The sequence below is a fragment of the Lycorma delicatula genome, chromosome 11 (assembly GCF_047948215.1).
Source record: "Lycorma delicatula isolate Av1 chromosome 11, ASM4794821v1, whole genome shotgun sequence".
Lineage (NCBI taxonomy): Eukaryota > Metazoa > Arthropoda > Insecta > Hemiptera > Fulgoridae > Lycorma > Lycorma delicatula.
The window spans coordinates 23,647,399-23,670,181 of NC_134465.1; the positions used below are offsets into that span (position 1 = coordinate 23,647,399).

Below are 22,783 nucleotides of genomic sequence, written 5' to 3' on the forward strand. Positions count from 1 at the left end.
CCCAGAATAAATACTTTTTATTATAAGTATACTTAGTTAGGTTGTATGCCATACCTATTGTTTCAAATCTAGTTTTCCTTGCTGTGATTTTCAATGCATGCATCAACGCGTTTTCTTACATTGTATGCGACCTTTTTCAGTGTAGCAGCAGCGATACTAGATATACAGTTGTCAACATTTTGTTTAAGTTCATCAAGTGTATGCGGTTAGTTTGAGTACACATCTTTACAAAGCCACACAAATAAAAATCGAGTGGACTCAGGTCCGGTGAATGAGGAAGCCATAGGCTACGAGAAAATATTCAATTATCGAAGAGATCGCGAAGAAATTACATAATACTGTCCGCCGTGTGCACGTCGCTCCATCTTGTTGCAACCAGCGATCACGTTAATTAGCATGTAACAAAGCTATAAAATGCATGATTATTTCTTGATACCGTCCAGCTGCGATGGTCTCCGAAAAAAATATTGGCCCGTCAATTCTCCGATGAGATATACCACACCACACCCCAGTTTTTTGGGAATGTAATGCCTGCTGATGGAACACACGTGGGTTCTCTGAAGACCATATTGTGTAATTTTGACTGTTAACATACCCGCTAATTTTAAATCAAGCTTCATCGCTGAAAAATGTTTGTATAATACAGATATGTCATTTCGAATGAAACTTCTAAACCACCAACAATAATGTATTCCTTTCTCCTTAACTATTTCTTGGAATCTATGACTTATTTTAATCTGGTACGAATGTAATTTTAGAACTTTAGTAGCCTTATGAACACTTCCGTAAGATAGCTCAATTTGGTTAGAAAGCTTTCGAAGATTATTTTTCAGAGAACGAAGATGTGTTTCATTTATCGTCTGCAGACTGTCGTCAGTTAAAACACTTGGACGGCCGGTACGCTTACGGTCATGCACTACCTGTATCCCGAAAACGATTAAATAAACAACATATAGTGGATTTGTTTGGCACACTAGCAGTTGAAAAAGAATTTAAAAAAATCTTCTTCATAATTTGCGTACTATTTCGATTCGCTGTAACTCACAACAATAAATACACGTTGTTCATGCGTAAAATACATTACTACTCGGATTAAACAAACTGCTTCGTGCCACACCGACGTTTTCCCGGAGGCGTGATGTAGCTACCATACACTATTCTATTACACAAAGAATTTCCCTTATTGAAGAAAATTTCCTTAATTAATTTTATAATTAATCTTTAGTATTTTTAATTATCTCTCATAACTACAATGAAAAAAATTCTGTTTGACGACTTTACGTTCATTATATATATATATGGTAGTCTACTTTACAATATTATTATTTATTATTAAATTTAAAAAAAATTTACGTACAGAACAAAACCTTTTTCAACTAAATAATATTTTTTTTAAAAATGATGAAAGATGTATGCTTTTATTGGAATGATTCATCTCATTAATAAAATATTCAGTGGTATATGGAAAACAATTAGACAAACTACGGAAGATCAACCATCACTTCTAATGTCTTCTACTCTTTTTGAGGCTGAATTCAAAATAACCTTCCTTCTTAATAAAGAATTTTTCCTGTTTTATTTTTTATTTTTTAATGGGATATGATATTTATTTTAGTTATCGCAATAAAAATAAATAAATTTTCTTTCGTCATTAAATTTCAATATTATTTTTCATTTATTATTTTAACTAATGTAAAATGATAAAAATTGAAAAGTGTCACAAGTAAATTATTATATATTTTGATCTGAAAATCTGTAAATTTTTATGCCTCATTTATAATGAACATTATAATTTTAATTTAATATTGATGATTATATGCTTACTTATTTATACTTATTTATTTTATTTCATTAATAAAAGAGAGGAATTTAGTTAATATTTAACAGTAAAAAAAGTTATTTTTTATTTAGTGGAAGAGAGTCGTTTGTGCGCACCGACCGGCGCATCACGCAGTCCGCTTTTTTACAAATCAATTGCTCCGCTCTGCGCCAATAGCAGCAGTTAGACTGGCAACTAACAACGTCAAACGAACACGCATAATACTAAACGAACAAGACGGCATCCCCAAGCCAACTCAATGTTATCAATTTGGCTACGTTAAACATTATATTTCTATTATATTAAATTCAATATCTACTTAAACTTTAAACCTATTTTAAATATAAAAACACCAAAATGTTCAGAAACGTATTCTCTACACACTAATATTTCTTTACTTAATATATTTCCGTAAAATACTTAAATTGTCACTAAAATGAGGTTACGAACGCGTCGAAGGTCCGACAAGTAAATCAAACCTGACTTTCTAGTTCATTAAAATAAAACAAGTTACGCGTAATAATTTCTTTTTTATTTTAAGAAAAAGGTCTATTTTTGTAAATTAATTTTTACTTATTTTTTCTATATTAAATTTTGTTTTAATACTTTCCAGATGATGCCTTAACAGTTGGATATAAGTACGGATTTCATTTAAGATAATTTGTTTAATTAAATTATATATTTTATTTCAAATTTAATGAAATTAACATTTATAAATTCTTCAAATTTGTGTGCTTTATATTGTGTGTTTATCTTTGTTTTATTTATTTTATTTCACGGTTAATAAATTTTAAACTCGTATAAACAGATTATATCAATTTATTATATTTATCTTATTTAATAAAGTTATTTTCATTATATAAATGTTTTGTATGTAAATTTACGTTATTTCAACCTTTAGAAATTATTCAAAAAATTTTGTATTACAAAAGATGAATTTGAATTTTTTGGGAGTAATTCTAGCACTAATTTTGACTTAGACGATACATTTTGGTATGGTTTATTAGTATTTAAATACCCAGTCACATATTTCAAACAAAACTTTTGTCAGAGATGAAAGAGGGAATTTTAAGCAACAATTTAATTTTTTTTATTTTTTATTTTTTTTATGGCTGGTACATAGCAGGTACTATATATATGGTTGAACAATTTTTTTGTAAGTCCAATCACCTTAGATCCTCGTCACCAGATGATCCTCGTCATTAAACACCTGGTGGAAAAAAGGACCAAAAGAAAAATAGTAATTGAAAAAAAAAAGTACAAAAAGACCAAAATTCAAATTCAAATCAATTAGTCACGTCATCTGAATTTGATTGGTTGAGATGTCATTCTTCATTATTTTTTGTTCTTAGTTAATGGGTAAAACTTTAATCTTTCATACCAATCTCATTCATACAACTGAATTTTGGTCTTCCTTTAGAGATTTTACCTTCCTTACATTACAAAATTAACTTTTTATAGTTTTGTGTTTGTATTTGTTGCTGCTAATCATGTTTTTTTTCTTTTCTTTTATATTTTTGGTGGTACTATTTTTGTACTGGATTCTTTATTTGGCTCTTCTGATTTTATTTTCTCTGAATTTGAATTTTGGTCTTTTTGAACTTTTTCTTTTGAATTACTATTTTCCTTTTGGTCCTTTTTTCCACCAGGTGTTTGATGACGAGGATCATCAACCTGATCGTCAGGAGAAGTAGCAGGAATGAAGTTTCGTTGTGTTATAGGCGTTTTTTGTCCTTGAAGTGATTGTTGCTCTGTAGATAATGAACGTAATTGACCAGGACGAATGGAGTTTTCCGAATTTGAAACTGGTGCATTATATATCATCTGTTTTAAAAGTTGTAAATCAAGCATCAATTTGTTTTTGTCGCTCAGCACGTTTTGATAAAATTATTTTATATCCTTTTCAACATCCTGAGCGTCACTGTGTATTCTCTTAAAAACATCATTTTCATTTTTTCTGCAAACATGTAATAATAACACACACACACACACACACATATATATATATATATATATATATATATATGAATATTACGAAAAATGAATTTGAATATTGCTACTACTAATCTAACATCAGATTTTCAATAATCAAATGTAATATGCAATAATTTCTATGAGAGGATCATCAAATTTTATTAATAATATTTTATCATTATATATCATAATGAAAATACACTGTATGATATATTATAACCCCAACGTGTCTGTGTAGTGGTTAAATTCGTCTTCGTAATTCAGGTGATTTCAAAGTCGAGAGTTTTCAGATTCAAATCCCAATAAAGGTAATTCGTTTGGTTGAATTATATAAAATAAAAAAAATTGGTAGTATTTTAATTATTTTTATTAATTGCTTACAATAACATAAATCTCCTATTCTATCGATATTTATGACTTTAAGAAATGCGTTTGAAAAGTGTGATTAGTCAAAATATGTAATTCTGAGAAAATTTATATACATTATTAAAAGTTTTTTAGAATAATTATTTTAGCAATAAAAACCAACAAACGCTTCATTATTGGAATTAATGTTAAAAGATTTAACTAGATATTTATTCTATAAGCTGATTTTTGAAATCATGTTATGTGCTCATAACCCCCTAACCACATTTTTAAATATCTTCCTACAAATTCCATGAATTAGTGATTATTATTATTTGATTATTATCGTCAAAACGATAAAATTGATAAGGAATACATAATTATTTATTTATTAATTCTACAAGAACATGAAAAAAAATTTACGCAAAAGTTATTACATAAAACTTTTATCCAAGAAAATCACATTACAGGCTTATTCTATTTCTTTAAAATTTTATTATTAAAAACGTTATCAAATGACCTTCATACATTTTGCAATTTTATAAAAATCGATCTGTTAACATATTATATTAAAATATAATTTTTGTTTTGTTAATCTATAATGAAATACATATTTAAAATTATTTGAAATCAAACTATTATATCACCTCCAGCTCCTAGCAGCTGGGTGATATTTTGCGATTTTGTTGTTGTTCATCTATCATTGCATCTATGAATCTCCATAGGGAGGGATGGTGAACAGTCATCAACTTCTGAAATTTATTATGCCATCATTCGAAGTAGTCTTTGTTCTCTGTTGGCCACTTATTAGGAGGTCATACACGTTCCACATTTCGACAAGGAATCTTGCGTTCTCAGCTCTTCGTCAGCCTCGAGCTCGTCTTTCTCTTACATATACCCGTCGACGTATTCCACCAGACCGTCCAGATCCTCTGAAATTATTTCAACAATGAAAAATTTGTCGAGCTGCGTTAATATTTGCTATTATGCTCGAAATCCATTACGATAATTTCAGGATACTTTCTTCGCGAGTTGTACCCACAAGACGTTCGTACAGCAGTCGATACGTGTCCTCCGTTTTCCACGGAGTCAGAGCGTATACAAATGGGAAAACGTGCCCTCGGAAAATGCCGTATAATATACATAATTGCATGAATTGATGAGACGCCGTCTTAAAAATATTGTCCGCGAACATTATCGGGCTAGCAGAGAGAAGTCTCAGGTTAACCGTTGTGGTAAAAATAAGTATTCTGTTCTCATCTTCTGGTCCGGAATCGTACAAAAGTAACCTCTCTCCAGTACGAGAAACACGGTATTCATCGGAAATGTCAATTTCTTGCAATGAAGCGGGATTGGCACGTCGGCCTCTATTTTTATTTTGATTAATCTATCGTTGCAACGTATTCCTTTCAGGTAACAACAAAAGCAGTTCTTCTTCATGTACGTCTCGTAAAGTTAACCTCATAATCTGTGCTGGTGGTTGATGTTAATTTCTTTCTGCGCGGTGATTTCAATTGTTCCTTACCTTCCTTACTTACCCTTGCACACATGTGCCATGCTGATGATCGTACCGTCCTTCTGTACTTTTTTCTTCTTCTCCCCCGGACCGGATTCTGCAGTTAAGTAGTACACATCCCAGGGGAGGGTCCTTTACTCTAATGTTATGTGGAGTTATTGAAATGTAACATTCGTTTATTTTTTATTAGAATAAATTATTCTCTTCCATACGAAGAAATTAAGTGGTCTTCCCATCCTAGATAATAATATTTTAATCCCTCCCTTATTGTAATAGATCCCTCTATTCATACATAACTCATCTTATCTGTAGATAATTATATGTCTTCATAGAAGCCGATTGTTATTTCCTGTGTATTGAAACCTTTACGATGCACTTATTTAAACAAAATAAAATATTAGATAAATTAAATACTAAGGCCTCATTCAGTAAAAGATACGTAGATGACATTCTAATATGTGCACGTGAACATGATAATGATTTAATATTAAAAGAATTTAACCTACTTAATGAAAATACGTAATTTTCAAAGGAAGTAGAGATTAACAATAATATAAACGTTTTGGATTTAACAATAACTCATTTTAAAAATAAAATATCAACAAAATGATATAAAAACCAACATCTTCAGGCAGACACCTAAATTTCCTATCAACACAACCAATATCACATCAAAAATCAGTAGTCAAGAATCTTGCAAAAACAGTAATAAAATTTACAAACCCCGAAGATAAACCAGTATATATAAGAAAAACAAAAATTTACTAAGAAATAATAATTTTCCGGAAAATATCATAAATAAAATATATAAAAACACAATTCACGAACACTATAATAATATAATAATATTATAATAGCCAACCAAATATAATATATTAATAATAGCCAACCATCCGAATAAGAATGAGAATTATGTTGCATTATTATATGTCGCAGATCTGTCAGAAAAGATAAAAAAATTGCTACAAAAGGATTTTGCAATAGCCAATCAAAATGACAACAGTCGAAATAGTAACTTTTCTAAATTAAAATCGCCGATAGAAAAAATCAACAAGCTAACATAGTATACATAACAAAAGAAGCGAAATTAAAAAGTATCAATAACGCGATACCGCCAAGAATCTACGGTCTAATAAAATTACATAAAAATGTTCCTATGGGAGCTATAGTAAATTGCATGCACAAAGTCCGACGTGCAAGCTATCAAAATTTTTGGTTAAAATATTACAACAAATAATCGAAAAAAATAAATACATCAAAGATTCATGGGAATTCCACACGTTTATTAATAAGCAAATAATACCCACACACCACAAATTAATTTCTTGGATGTAATTTTATTATATACCAGCATTCCGAAAAAAATATTAATTGAAGCAATAGAAAGCAAATGGAGTGAAATTGAAAAAAATAATTAAAATTAAAAAAACAAAATTTTTAAAACGTATATATATATATATATATATATATATATATTATATTAGAACGTATATTCATAGATAATACGGATTTTAAATTAAAAAATAAATTATACGAACAACGCCATAGTTTAGCGTTGAAGTCATCTGTCACAGCCTGCTTAGCAAACCTTACTACGGAATTATTTAGAAAATAAAGTATTGCATAAATTAAATGAAAATGAAATCGAAATGATATCAAAATGATATCGCCTAGCAATGTGGGAAAGCAATGTTTTAGTTTTCAATGAAGGTAACAATGTCTGCCTTGATATTGTAACTCACAGTAGACTGAAAACAGACCTAAATCTATGTGGACTAAAAGAAAGTGTACCAAAACTAATGGTGGATAAAAATACCAGTGGAGGTTAAATAAATGGACAAACGAAACAGTGGACACTGGATTTTTGTGAACCTCGGTGTAATTGGACCTTACAGTGTTGACCAAACGTCTGCTAATCAAGTTCTTACGTATAAAAAAATATTTTTATTCACTTCGTGGTTGTAAAAAATAAACTACGAACTAATGAATAATCAATAAAAAGTAAAAGACAATCAAAGAAATAAGAATAGATTCGTATGTACACTCGTATATGTAAGCTAAAAAAATCCGTCAGTGTGACGATAGTCACATAAAATTTTAACATATTTTAATTTAAAAAACATATTTTGCGTTTTAAATAATCGATACTACTTTAGAAAAAGCAATTTATAAGATCCTTTTAATTACAATATTCCTTTAGTTTTAATACATATAGGCCAGTTAGAAAACGTTTTTATTTATTATTATTATTTTTATTTATTTTAATATTTAATCGCTCATAATTTTATTATTCTTTGTCTGTTTTCTAATAAACAAGCAAATAATAAATATTAACACCTGTGTTTTTCAGTTATATATTCAGAATTTGTTGCATCAAAAGTCATATAGAAGGATTAAACAGAAATAAAATTAATTCAAAATTTTTGTTATTAGACACGAGTCTGAAAGGTTTTTGAATGAATAATAGATTAACTGAATGACTTAACGTTTTTTATAAAGAAAACAATTTTATTTAACGAATTACGTGATCTTTATTAAATATTATAATATATTCTCCTAAAACACTACATATAAAGAAAGCATGATTAAATTTTTATTACTTTAGATTTTTAATAATTTCTGAGTATTTTTCAACCGATTCAAGTATAATTGATTATGATTTATCAGTTAAATATAATTTTATCGATTCCAGTAGTTATGTAAGTATTACTTAATGATTTAAAATTTATAATTTTGAGCATCGTGTATTTTATTTAAAATCTCTTATTGCTGTGAGATAATCGCATTGACCCTCCACATTACCTTTATCCTACATTCTAAATTAAATCTTTATTATGTATGTTAATCATTTTCCTTCGATTTTCTTATCTTTATCACATTTCTATAATCAATTTTAGTAATATAAAAATTCATCTTCATTCTTTAACCAAAATTAAAATTTTAAGTGTAATAATTTCATGAGGAATGTTATGTTTTTTAATTTATTTTATTTTTACCTGGATAGAAAATTTTTAAGATATTATTAAAAAATTAGATAAAAAAATATTAAAAATTTCTTTTATACAAATATTTTTTTTTTAAGTTTTAGCGCATCGAATGCTACGGTAATTACACACACCCCTTCCACATAAAAAAAAGTTATTATTATTGGCAATAAGGAAAACCAGGACGAGAGATGTTCTGATTGAATTCGGGAGCGCTACGAGAGACAAACAGACTTTCAATTCTGCCCTAAAGGCTAGAATTGAAGGTGCCGTAGTCTGCAATATGGAACCGCGGGAGGCCCTGGAAATCCGGGATCTAGATTGCGTCACAGAGAAGGAGGTTGTGGAAGCAGCACCGGGAAGAGATCTCAGAGATACAGGAGACTGCCGGGTTAGCGTTATCAATGCCAGGGGGCAGTGTAACAATAGTAGACATTAGAGAGAAGGCTGCTGCCAGTCTACTCAGTCAATCAATGATAAAGATCGGCTGGGTGTACTGCCATATATTACCACATTAGGCTAGGATACAGGTCCCTCTGCGTTTTAGGTATCATAGATATGGGCATCTGGCTCGTGGATGTAAGGGTGCTTACAGGAGCCGGCTCTGCCATAAGTAAAGAGTAGGGGAACAAAAAAGTTTTAAATTATTTGCCGTACATTTTCTTTACCTAAGTTAGTGTAGTCTTACATTTTAAAATATCAAATTATTCCTTCATTTTTTTTTATTTTATTAAACTCTTGTTACTTTTTCACAGGTTAGTTTTGTGTTACCCATAGTTATACGCTTTCTTGTCTGTCTAATATTTCGTACAATATTACAAATTACCGAACGTATCAATGTAATTGATACGTTCGGTAATTTGTAATGTAAGTATGAAGCGTTATTTTATCAAAGTGAGAATTTGTATTATTTGCTTAAGACATCTGGTAAAAAAAAGAGGCTATCTTTAGAGAGATCTTATTATTAGCTAGTTTTTTTTCATTTTTTCATCTCTGTGTATGTATGAATGAACGTAGAGCTAAATAAGTATATTCCAGCAAGAGTATGGTAGAAAAGATAGTTAAATATCTTTGATTAATTTCTTCCAGATTAACTCTTTTGAATTATAGCTACAATCTACCTACGACCCAAGACAAAATACAGCCAATAAAAAATCCTACACCGTCTTTACCAATAAAGGAAAATACACCATTATCAGAGAAAAAAAAGACTGATTCAACAAAGTAAGTTTTTTCTTTCCTTAAATATGTAGTTATTATTTAATTTTGTTACTAAAAAATTAATCAGCATTTACTATTATAATTTGTAAACACTTAATTATAATAAGTACACCTAGATAATTCTTAATATGTACATTACGGATAAACTTAATTTGGTTGTTAAATAGTGAAATCGTTTTAACCTACTAGAGGAGAATATATCACATATCGTTTTATTTGCTGAACTTTATCATTTCGAGGAAAATGGTATTTGACTAACATTTTATACTCATTGTGTGGTTTCTGATTCTGAATACTTACCTTAATACCTTTAACATAGCTATAAGAGCTATGTTAAAGGAGAAAGTGTAGTGATCGTGCCAAAAATCGGGTTTCAGGTTTTTTGAAAATAATTACGTTTAGAACAAAAAAAATAATGTAAGTGCGTTCCACATTATATGTACGTATAAATGAACGTATTTAATGTACGTGTATTCATATATAATTACCTATGCATATCTTATTGATTTTGGCGTTACGAGTATATCTCAGGATTAACCGAACCGATTTACTTCAAATTTGTCCAAATATTTTTATATATGTGGCAATGATTATATTATTATTTATTTTTTGTCAAGGAGGATATCACGAATAAACCAATTTTGATTTTCATCGGCAGGATTTTAGGGAAATTTTTTTTTTTTTATCTTCAGTCATTTGACTGGTTTGATGCAGCTCTCCAAGATTCCCTATCTAGTGTTAGTCGTTTCATTTCATTATACCCTCTACATCCTACATCCGTAACAATTTGTTTTACATATTCCAAACGTGGCCTCCCTAAACAATTTTTTCCTTCTACCTGTCCTTCCAATATTAAAGCGACTATTCCAGGATGCCTTAGTATGTCTATGCCTATAAGTCTGTCTCTTCTTTTAACTATATTTTTCCAAATGCTTCTTTCTTCATCTATTTGCCGCAATACCTCTTCATTTGTCACTTTATCCACCCATCTGATTTTTAACATTCTCCTATAGCACCGCATTTCAAAAGCTTCTAATCTTTTCTTCTCAGATACTCCGATCGTCCAAGATTCACTTCCATATAAAGCGACACTCCAAACACACATTCAAAAATCTTTTCCTGACATTTAAATTAATTTTTGATGTAAACAAATTATATTTCTTACTGAAAGCTTGTTTAGCTTGTGCTATTCAGCATTTTATATCGCTCCTGCTTCGTCCATCTTTAGTAATTCTACTTCCCAAATAACAAAATTCTTCTACCTCCATAATCTTTTCTCCTCATATTTTCACATTCAGTGGTCCATCTTTGTTATTTCTACTACATTTCATTACTTTTGTTTTGTTCTTGTTTATTTAATGCGATAGTTCTTGCGTAGGATTTCGTCTATGCCGTTCATTGTTTCTTTTAAATCCTTTTTAATCTCGGCTAAAATGACTATATCATCAGCAAATAGTAGCATCTTTATGTTTTCACCTTGTACTGTTACTCGGAATATAAATTGTTCTTTAACATCATTAACTGCTAGTTCCATGTAAAGATTAAAAAGTAACGGAGATAGGGAACATCCTTGTCGGACTCCCTTTCTTATTACGGCTTATTTCTTATGTTCTTCAATTGTTACTGTTGCTGTTTGGTTCCTATACATTTTAGCAATTGTTCTTCTATCTCTGTATTTGAACCCTAATTTTTTTAAAAAGCTGAACATTTTATTCTAGTCTACGTTATCGAATGCCTTTTCTAGGTCTATAAACGCCAAGTATGTTGGTTTTTTTTTCTTTAATCTTCCTTCTACTATTAATCTGAGGCCTAAATTTGCTTCCCTTGTCCCTATACTTTTCCTGAAACCAAATTGGTCTTCTCCTAACACTTCTTCCACTCTCCTCTCAATTCTTCTGAAAATTTTATAAAGGGAAATTTTATTAAAACATATTTGTTACCTACAAGTAAATATATATACATATACAATAATCGAAAAAGTTTTTCAAACATCATCTGAAACTAACTGACCCATTTACGGCTTCACGGTAGCGCATTGTTAAATACCAGCAGAGACAGGAAAATCACGTCACCACTTTGCAATTATCTACTCGATAACAGCAGGAACGTCCGACGGTTGAAACGTCTCCATGTACTCAACTCAGGGTCTACTGCATGAGAGTTTGAAATTTTACGACGCCAAATCTAATAGTATTTTTTAATATTTTTATTTTTTTGCGCTTTTATTTTTATTCTTTAAATTAATGTTTGGTTTCTGTGAGCTATGAGGTGTTGAGATTAATATTTTTAAGATTTATGACTGAACATTTTTTGTGAATTACTTATCTTGGGAGTTCCTTAGGAACTCCCATTATCACATGCTTTTTGCCAAATACTTACTGACGGCTCTACTTGGGGAAACGATTGTAATTATACTTGATTTTGTAATTAATTTTCTGTTGTAAAACAACAGAAAATAAAAAACAGATCATCAACCACTCTGAAAAATTGTAATACATCATTTTCTTTTTTCTCTATTTTCCTTAGGTTTCAATATTGTTTTTACATTTTTTTGAAAGTATATACTTCATATGTAGAGCCAGACTTAAAATGCGAAAAAGTTTTTTTTTTAATTTTCTTTTATTTATTAGTCGCTTTTTAATGTTTAAGCAAACTGGTTAACATTAATTAAAAAAGATAAAGGAATATTTTTATAAACAAATTTTTAATTTACTCTGCAGTTCTAAAAATATATTTTTTTTTTATGGTGTCAATTATTATTTAATTTTTTTTTCCTATTTTTCATCATATAAATAGCTATTGAAACTAAAGTATCTTTGGCACCGATATTTTTTTTTCAGAACATAATACGAAAAGCAATTTTTTCGCTCTTTTCTTAATGGTTATACTTAATATTTTTTAACAATTTATTTTAAATTCATGAATTTAAACAATAATTAATTAGAATTCATGAATTCTAATTAATGAATAGACAATCATTTATTGGTGAAGGATACCTACAAAAAAATTACAAAAAATGAAAGTTTAATGCTCTTGATAACAGCTTATTTGTACAGCATAATTGCAGTTTTAAGAATAAACAAGAGGTTAGACAGTCTTATGTTTCCCATGAAAAAGTAGGAAAAAATCATTGGAGAAAGAATTATTTTCAGTATTATATACTTGACTGATGAATTAATTAACCAAAGAAATTTACAAAGAAGCTTGTACTTGGCAGTGTGAAAATTTAAATTTGTGGTGTAATAAAAATTCATGCACTAAGAACCTCTGCTGTAGTGTATATCAAGAGATATTGGAGAGGAAGCGTAGCCGAAAGGCGAATTGGAATTCGCAACTTGCTCCGTGAATCGAACCCGCTAGACGCAAGGTGGTCGGCCCAGCGCTTGATGATAAGAACTTCCCTTCGTTGAGTCGTGGGGTGCCGAGGACAGTCAGCGCGGAGCCTGAATCTCTCCGTAAAACGTATGCTACGGTAGCTGGGCGTGCTAGTGAGGGCAGTGTGGACAACCTGGACAAGCTTTCATCAAATATAGTCTTCCTAATTCAACAGATTTGGAGTCTGATAGCATTGCTCACCCAGGTGCTCTCCATAATCTGTTGATGTCTAGATTTTTACGAATCGCTTCATGGAACGTTTCCGGCCTACTTTCTAGACGTGAGGAGCTAGGAGTTATGGGATTTTCAAATTCCCTGGACGTCATTTTGATATCGGAAACGCACTTTACTGACCGGAATTACCTCAGGCTTCACGGTTATTCTGTGTATGTGATGAATCACCCAGATGGGAGGGCTCATGGAGGAACCGCGATTCTGCTTCGGAGTTCTCTGCAGCAGCATCAACTTCCGGCCTTTTGCACCGACCAGATTCAGGCAATCATGGTTAAAGTTACAAACTGGTTGGGGCCTATTAGGCTGTTCGCTGTGTACTGCTCTCCACGGCATATTGTAACTTATGAGTTGTTTTTTTATTTCTTTGCCACTCTGGGTTCTAGATTTATTGCTGGAGGAGCCTGGAACGCGAAAGACCCATTGTGGGGTACCCGGTTGACTGCAGCAGGGGTAGATCGCTGAAGAGATGTGTTCAAAATCATCGTTCCGACCCAACGATGCTGAGGGCCCCGGTGATATGGATGTTAACGACTTCCTTGAGAGCCCGATGCCAATCAGTTTCACGATTAAACCAATCTCTGCAAGGGAGATACTGAAATTAGTCAACCAAGGAAGACGATTAAGGAAGGCCTCAGGCTTTGACTTAGTGACGCAAAAAGTGCTTGTCATGCTACCCCTTAAAGGCATCGAGTACATAAGGAATTTTTTTAACGCTGTTCTGCGGACGTCTTACTTCTCAGCGGAATGGAAGGTGTCACTGGTAGCGATGATTTTGAAGCCAGGGAAGCCTGAACAGGAAGTTTCTGCTTACAGAGCAATTACAGACAATGGTTCCCTAACGGGGACCATCGTCAACAACGTGCGCGCTGAGCGTCTTCGGATCTGCCGGCGTGCCCGTAATGAATATGTTCACGCCATCAAAGAAGCCAAAATCAAGTTTTGGAAAGACTCCATGCTCGAGTTGCAGCGCGATCCTTGGCAGTTCGCAAAGACGTGTTACAGGCCAAAGCCATTGCACGTGTTGTCTAGTGTCAGGTGTGGGTTAGGTGGTCGTGACCACACTGTAACATCTGTGGCGACTTACCGGGCGTTCCTGGATACTCTGTTTCCAAATGCTCCGGAGGGTGAAGCGGAAATCGGCGTTAGGGCGGGTGAAACACCGTTCCCTGACGTTCGGACCGTGGAACCCGAAGATATAGACCGAGTGGTTTCTCCAATGGCATTGAAGAAGGCACCGGGGATTGACCAACTTGACCCGGATATTTTTCACAATCTATTGTCTGTAATAAGGGAGCTACTGGGCAGACTATTCACGGGATGCCTAAGCTGGGGCTGCTTTCCGGTTTGCTGGAAGGTGGTCTTGGTGAGGGTACTCCTGAACCCTGGAAAGGATCCTGTTGAGGTCAGCAGTTATCGACCCATCAGCCTCTTGCCGGTTCTCGGCAAGTTGCTTGAAAGGGTGGTTGTGGAAAGGCTCGAGGAAAGCATCGATATGAGCTGTTTTTTAAATCGAGGCCAATATGGTTTCATTAAAGGGGTTGGCACCGAAGATTGCATCTTAAATGCTTTTGCCGAGGTGGAAAGCCGCTGACTGCAAATATGTTTTGGCTATTTTTATTGATATAGAGGCAGCATTTCCTTCCTTGTGTTGAAGTTCTGTCCAGGCCGTGGTAAGAGACTATTTGTCTAACTGTACGGCTCTGTTTAAAGATGCGCACCTAGTTGTGGAAAAGTCCGTCACCAGGGGAAGCCCGCAGGGTTCCGTTCTCGGCCCCCTACTGTGGAACCTGGTGTTTGATGGATTTCTGGGGTTGACATTCCCAGAAGGGGTCACGGCCCAGGCTTTCGCCGATGACTGTCTCCTTTTAGTTCGTGGCAATTCACGACCGCAGCTAGAAAGTAGAGCGCAGGCAGATTTGTCAACCACCAAGGGCTGGATGGACATTCAAAATTTAAAGATTATTGTGCCCAAGACGAAGTATCTGCTTCTGAAGGGTGCAGAAAAATTATCATGCAGTCGAAACCCCCATATTAAATATAAAGGCTGTGTAATCAGCCGAGTGAGGGTTCATAACTACCTAGGTGTTTTGTTTGATGATAAGTTGCTTTTTAGTAACCACATAAAGCAAGTTGCGGCGGACGCTGTCTGTGATGCACAAGCTTAGGAGGATTGCTCGGAAGGATTACGGGCTGTCGGGCCGCCAAATGTACTTGGTGTACCGAGACGTTTTCGAAAGTATGATCGCATACGCAGCGCCAGTTTGGGCGCATAGATTGGAAAGAAATAGAGCACTGCTTCAAAATTTAAGGAGTGCCCAGAGCAGAGCCATGATAGTATGCACTGGTGTATTTAAAACAACCTCCTACGAGGCTACTACTGTATTGGGAAAGGCTCTCCCAATCGATTTAGTGGTGAAAGTTCGAGCAGTCATGTGGAAGTTGCGAAGAGGTCGGGAGGCCGAGGCATTAGGGATGCGGTTTCGAGCTGGGCCAGAACCGGAGCGGAACGGTGATCACAATGCACTGGAACAAAATTTTCGTACAGTTGTCCATCTCCCGTCTGCGGAAGAGGCTATGGAGCCTCGCGATGGAGACTTGACAGCTTGAATGGCACACCACGACTAAGGGAAGATCCTTGTATAGTTTTATTCAGGATCTGGGGGGATGGTAAGCCTCGAGTTCGTTTTTAAGGGCGTCGGGTGCCCGGGTGCTCACCAACCATGTAAACCTGAACCAATATCTGTTTCGGTTTCGCCTGGTGACTGATGAGTTGTGTGTCTGCGGGGAGGTCCAGTCGAATGTGCATATGATGTTCGACTGCTCTGCTCTTGGGGGGGGGGGGGGCAGAGATCGAGCCACCCTGGTACTTAGGCGTCGGGGGGAAACTTGGCCGCTCACAAACGGCGAGTCAATGTGGCGAGAGCCGCATTGTCGGACCGTGTGGGAGTTCCTCGATGAGGTTGCTATGTTCAACCGTCATCGTTAATTTTAAGGGTTGTGTAATGTAATAATGACTCCTAAGCTCTGTTGTAGGAATCCTTCCTTGAGATAATGACTGGCCACCAGCCAAACTAGCTCCAAGCGCTGTTAAATGGTGGACAGGTACTAGCTGACATACAGCGACCGTGGTGTGGCAGCCTAAATTGCTGCCTTTTAGATATAAGAACTTCAATAGTTTTAATTGTAACAAGGGGTGCCCCTCCCCGATTTAGTATTATTGTTGACAAGTGAGCGACTGGGACACTTAAGCGAGTGCTGTACGGCACCCTGCTTAATTCGCTCACGCAAGTTTTTTTTCCCCCTTCTCCACCAGACCGGTTATCCAATTAAGTATGCTCGGTCTGGGAGAGTGTCCTTATACTGTAAGAGGTCCTTCCCGCCCACCGACTATAATTCCGGCACGGCAGGTCGGCCCCCCCGATCGGATCTTTTGTTACTTTAATTATTTGCCTGCCTCAAATCCCCAGATACGAAGCAAGGTCCAGCAAAGCTGTCCCCAGCCCACCCCAGGGACCGGGTCTCGGTCTTTCTTATGACTGCCTCAAACCTCGCAGCCGGGGAGCCAGCCCCGGCTATGCCGTTATGGACCGCAACTACGAGGCCGGGTCTCGGTTTAAACTTTATTATTCCCCATAATTCCGGTGTCCTATGCCGTTGAAGTGACAAATTGCTAGTATCCTCTTCTTCTACCTTCCTCTTCTTTCTCCTTCATGACAGTGTAGGTGAACGTTTCAAATTTCCTCCAATTTTCATCAGAAGATAGCAGAAATCGGGCGAGTTGCTCCGGCTCCACGTCCGATATTCCAGCTCGTAATCTCACATCATACCGGTTAACACATCTGAAGATGGTGTGTTCAGGCGTAACCTCGTATTCACAATACATGCATTTGGGGCTACTTCTCAAGCCAAATCGGAAGAAATACGCCTGGAAATTTCCTTGGCCCGAGAACAATTGTGTGATTTAGTATCTGGTTTGTCCGTGATTCCGATTCACCCATTGTCTTAAACTTGGAAAAAGGCGTTTGGTCCACAGGGCGCCCAGATGTTGATCCCATCTTTCCTGCCATTTATCCATTATCTGGTCCTTTGCTTGCAATTTCTCCATACCTTGGAAACGCAACCATCTTTCTAGCACCCTAAGTTCAATGGGTGGATCAGAGGCAAGAACACATGCCGCTTCATACGATATGGTACGGTATCCACTTGTTACTCTGATCAAGGCACGTCTATGAATTCCCTGAAGTCGCCTGATCTAGCAATATGTATAGCCTTATACAATATCGGTGCTGCATACAGTAATATAGACGTGCAAGCAGAAGCTATGACTCTTCTTCTGGAGGCTCTAGGAGCAGTCTTGCCAGATAATATTCCAGATAAAGCCTTTAACGACTTTTCTGCCGCACTACATCTGTCAGCTATATGCGGACTGAAGCTCAGGGATTTATCAAGGATGACTCCAAGGTACTTCGTTTGTGCAACTCGACGTATAGGATGATTGCCCACTTTCAAGTCTAAGTTTCTGATGTGCCTTTTGCCTGTTAGAGAAATGTATTCACATTTTCTACAGATAGTTTCAGGCCTTGTTCGCCCAACCAGGCGTGAATCAACTCCAGGACTCTATTGCTACTAGTCTCTATTTCGATCTCAGTTTTTGCTGCAATTAGTATAACCAAGTCTTCAGCATATGCTATAATTTCAACTCCATCTGGTAAATTCTGCCTCAAAACATCGTCAAAGGCTATTAACCACAGCAAGGGGCCCAGGACAGACCCCTGCGGTACACCACCAAAAATTTGATGTCTCAAGCTTCCCTCCAAGGTGTTAACAGTGCACCATCTGTTGTTCAGATAACCGCTAAATCGCTAAGCGGGTGCTGTACGGCACCCTGCTTAATTCGCTCACGCAAGTTAGGTAGCTCATTAGGAGCAGATAGGATCGAGGTCGCTACGCAATACCGTTTTTTAGAGGCACAGTAGCCGTTTTCTGGCACAGAACATTTAGTCTATGCTCTAGGGCGACCGAATGGGGTGGTGGTAGTAGAAATGCTAGCTAACCAATATTACCCTACTGATTACAGACCAATTAGCCTGTTACCGGTCTTATCTAAATTGTTTGAGAAGCTACTGCTTCTCAAACAATTGTATTGAAAATGTATTAAAATGCTTATTACTAATATGCAATCAAGAATAAGTTAATCTGTTACTACAAAATATTGCAATAATATTTATACAACAAAATGTAAATTAAAAAAAAAAAAAAATCGGTTATACGGATTAATATTTTCCAGTTTGAGTGCTAAATTTATAAGTATAAAGACTTTGTATTATCCTTCACTTACACCCTTGCATTACATCATTTTATTGCATTGCCGTGATTCCATATCACATAAACCAGGCCGAAATGAAATCATCAAATACACACTCGTGGGAATTAAATTTAGGTGCAAAATTAACCATCAGCATTTTGTTTGGTTTGCAGAGGTATATCGTCTAGTACAGGAAACAATGTCACTAAAAATGAAAGTAATGGTGAAGCAAATTCTCCACGAATATTTGATGAATCGAAATACATTCCACAGAAGGAAAAATCACCTGAAAAAATGTAAGCATACGTCAATTTTATTTTATATTACGTGTAATATTGGTAAATTAAAACATATAATTAAATAAATATTTTGATAGTACGCAATCATTATTGCAAACGTAAAGAAAATAATGAATACTGTCAAACGAAAAAAATTGATAGAATTTTCATCCACCAAACGTAGATGCATAAACATTATGCAAAGTGTTTTTAATAAAGTTAAGATCCCACTCATAATCGTAATATTCTATATTGACAATTGGAAAAATAGGTAACTTAAAGATCACAATTTTGACGTAATAGAACGGACACGTAAATCATAGCAATAAACATAAACAATAGTAAATGAAGCCCTGAGGTAGATAATCACCACGTCCGGAACACAACATCTACGTTCCACGTCCAGGGCGGCAACAGCTGTACCTTCGTACATTACATATAGCTGGCTAACGGGGTTCCGAGTAAATTCCTCGGTTATGCCTTGTTAAGTTTGACCTGGTTCCAACTTCACTAAACGGACTGGATTTTTGGCTACCTGCAGGAAATGGAATAACAAACGATTTTGGAAATGGATTCATACCACTCTTAGAGCTGGCGATGTGGCGGCCAGGGTCAATGTTATTGCAGGTGTAACGGAGACCCTTCCGTTGTCCACATGCCCTCTACGATGGCAAGCATGTAGAAATGGTGCCTATGAATGTCGGTGCATGAGAGCTCTGAAAGCTTCGGTGAGAAGGAGCCTGGAGTCAGTGCAGAGACTGCGCATCCGCTCTCTGCCAGGACATATGGCGGTTCCACCGGAGTACCGGATCAGACCTCCAAGGTTAGTAGCCCTGGAGTGGGGGTGTACCCCGGCGGCTAGCCTTGCTACAGAAGGGATCAATGTTCATGAATATTCCTGAACAAAATAACGTGGCAGAGGGTTCACGTAAACACCCTCGTTTAGAACCGGCCGTTTCACCTGAGGCGAAACGCCGAAAGAGTGCAGAAACCAGAAGGATTGAGATTGAGGCTAGGAAAAGCTTGCAGAAAGCTTTTTTCAAGAGCAGCATTCCAAAACCTAAGTATTTGTTTATCACTAAGGAAGAAGGTAATTTCTCGAAGGTGAGTCCTTTCCTCATCGCTCGAGAAAAAACAAATGTGCTGGAGGCCCTGTTAAAGAAATAAGAAAAACTTTCACGGGACTTCATGTAGAGACTATTAATGATATACAGTCTCAGAAGATTCCAGGACTGAAGAAAATTGGAGAACTAGCTGTACGTGTTGATCCCCACGGCACGATCAACACCTCAAGGGGTGTTGTCGTCTGTCGGGATCTTTTAAATTGTTCGGAGAAAGAGATTTAGAGGAACTGGCAGCACAAGGAGTAATAGAGTGCCGTCGATTGAACATGAGAAGGAACGGTGAGGTCTTAAACTCAGCTTCTCATGTCCTCACTTTCAACCGGCCTACTTTGCCGGAAAAGATAAGAGCACTGATTCACCATTTGGATGTGCGGGCATTTGTCCCACAGTCAATGAGGTGCTTTAAGTGCCAACGCTTTGGCCACACCGCTCTTAGATGCGAAAGACCGCAAATATGCGTGTGCGGTGAAGAGGTGCATGAGGGAGAGCCGTGTAAAGAGCCTCCTGCATGTATCAACTGTAAAGGAGCGCATTCTTGTAGATCAAGGAATTGTCCTGTCTACAAAGATGAAGTTGCTGTGCAGGAAGTAAAAACCCTGCAAAAGGTCAGCTACTTCGATGCAAAGAAGATAGATAACGCCCGTAAGCCTAGAGCAACAACAACCTAAGCACAGGCTGCGGCTGCCGCTCCTGTCCCTGCTCCAGTTGCTGTCGATGAAGGTCAACTCATCAGTAAACTTGCTCCAACCTTGGCTAATATGATCGAAAGAATTATTGACAATAAAATGAAACCTTTCAATGGTAAAGATCCTATAAAGCCAAAGATATTAGAACAGCCTCCTCCTGAAGATAAATCACCGAAAGCTGCTCCTGTTCTGAAGAAAACGGACGCCAAAGCAGAATGCCAAGGCCGACTCAGTGGATTCTTGATGACAAGGAAAAAGTGATACCTACAGAGACTGTTATGGGGGCTCCCAAGCCTCCTGTAACTGAAGTGGCCTCTAAGCTTCAGAGGCCACAAAAAAATCACACAAGGGGGGCGAGTGTCCCCTCTCCCACAGGCGGTGACCGGTGCGACCCCGTGTTGGGGAGCGGCAAGGTTGTCGCCCCGCAATCGGCCACTGTAACCGGTGCCGATCCATGCCCGTCGTCGTCGGCGGCTTCGGTGGTCTCCAATACGGAGACCAGAAGCCTTACAGGCGACGACCTTCTCTGCAAACAGGATGCTGTTCGTAGGATGGAGAAGAAAAGAAAAAAAGGATGGCCGAAAGGAAAACCCAGAAAATAATTTAATTAAAAATTAGCGAGTGGATTGTACAATGGAACATCCATGAGCTCCAACGCTTGGTACATGACGTAGACCCGATTTGTAGTTGTCTGCAAGAAACGCATTTCCGCCGAAATGAAAATTTTAAATTAAAAGGATTCGATATATTTCGGCGAGATCAACCGACAAATGTAAGAGTTACAGGTGGAGAAGCTATATTAACATCGACTAGAGCTACCACCGAAGCGGTTGTTCTAAACACAAACCTTCAAGCGGTCGCCGTTAGAATGAAGCGTCCGCTTCAGATTGAAAAGGCAGACTGGACGAGCTTCACAGCTAGAACGATACTCCCAGAAACAACTGGAGTTATCGAAGACGATGTCGACGCCATAGCAAATGCAATAATTGAGTCGGCATCGAGATATATTTCCAAAACATTTGGGAAACGTACGAAGAAACGCGTTCCATGGTGGAACGGTGAAATAAGTGAAGCTATAAAAAGAAAGAATTGGGCGTATAACGCCTTTAAGAAGCGTCCTAGTATAGAAAATCTTGTTGCCTTTAAGAAATACAGGGCGTATGCAAAACGTCTTATGATAGACTCGAAAAAACGATCCTGGCAGCTATACGTGTCATCCATTGACAAAACTACTACTGCATCAGATGTTTGGAGGAAAGTGAAGGCGATTTGTGGGCGTAATGATTTTGCTCCCATAACTAGCCTTCAAGATGAAGATGCAATAAAAGTCATTCCATATGAAATTCCACAGTTGTTATCCAATCACTTCGAAAAGGCCAGCAGAACGGCCAACTACGAAGAAGATTTACGTACTAAAAAAGAACAACTTGAAGGTCTACTAAACTTCAGAACTGAGTATAATTACTCATATAATGTACCTTTTAAAATGGAAGAATTCGCGAAAGCGTTGGAAAAATCAGGTAACACAGCTGCTGGTCTGTTACACCTGTTAATATCTTTGACCGTGGCCGCCACATCGCCAGCTCTAAAGGCGGTATTAATCCATTTCCATAATCGTTAAGAATTTCGTATCTGCAGGTGGCCGCAAAGTCCAGTCCTGTAATTCGGCCTATAGATGAAAATCGGCCGAAAAAAGCATATCCGAGAAACAACACTCGGAACCCCGTTAGCCAGCTATATGTAATGTACTTGAGTACAGTTGTTGCCACCCTGGACGTGGAACGTAGATGTTGTGTTCCGGACGTGGGGAATATCTACCTCAGGGCACGTGGATGTTAATTCTTATTTTGTATTTAGTTGTAAATCGATCGACTTTATTTAAAATTTATAAAAAAATAAATTTATTTTTAACAAGTAATTTA

The 22,783-nt window shown here is 36.2% G+C and overlaps 2 protein-coding genes across 62 annotated transcripts in view; both read left to right on the forward strand.

The window, feature by feature from the left end:
- The window catches only part of LOC142332560 (uncharacterized), a 150,005-nt gene extending 147,322 nt beyond the window's left edge, over positions 1-2,683 (forward strand). For all 16 annotated transcript variants that reach the window (XM_075379025.1, XM_075379028.1, XM_075379037.1 and 13 more), the window contains one exon: positions 2,433-2,683. The gene's annotated coding sequence lies outside the window, so the exon portion shown is untranslated. The remainder of the gene's footprint in view (positions 1-2,432) is intronic.
- Positions 2,684-8,215: 5,532 nt separating this feature from the next.
- The window catches only part of LOC142332632 (uncharacterized), a 104,193-nt gene continuing 89,625 nt past the window's right edge, over positions 8,216-22,783 (forward strand). For all 46 annotated transcript variants that reach the window (XM_075379190.1, XM_075379192.1, XM_075379194.1 and 43 more), the window contains exons 1-3: positions 8,216-8,353; positions 9,728-9,862; positions 18,947-19,069. In XM_075379190.1, the coding sequence (XP_075235305.1) occupies positions 8,310-8,353; positions 9,728-9,862; positions 18,947-19,069 (302 nt within the window). In that variant the 5' untranslated portion in view covers positions 8,216-8,309. The remainder of the gene's footprint in view (positions 8,354-9,727; positions 9,863-18,946; positions 19,070-22,783) is intronic.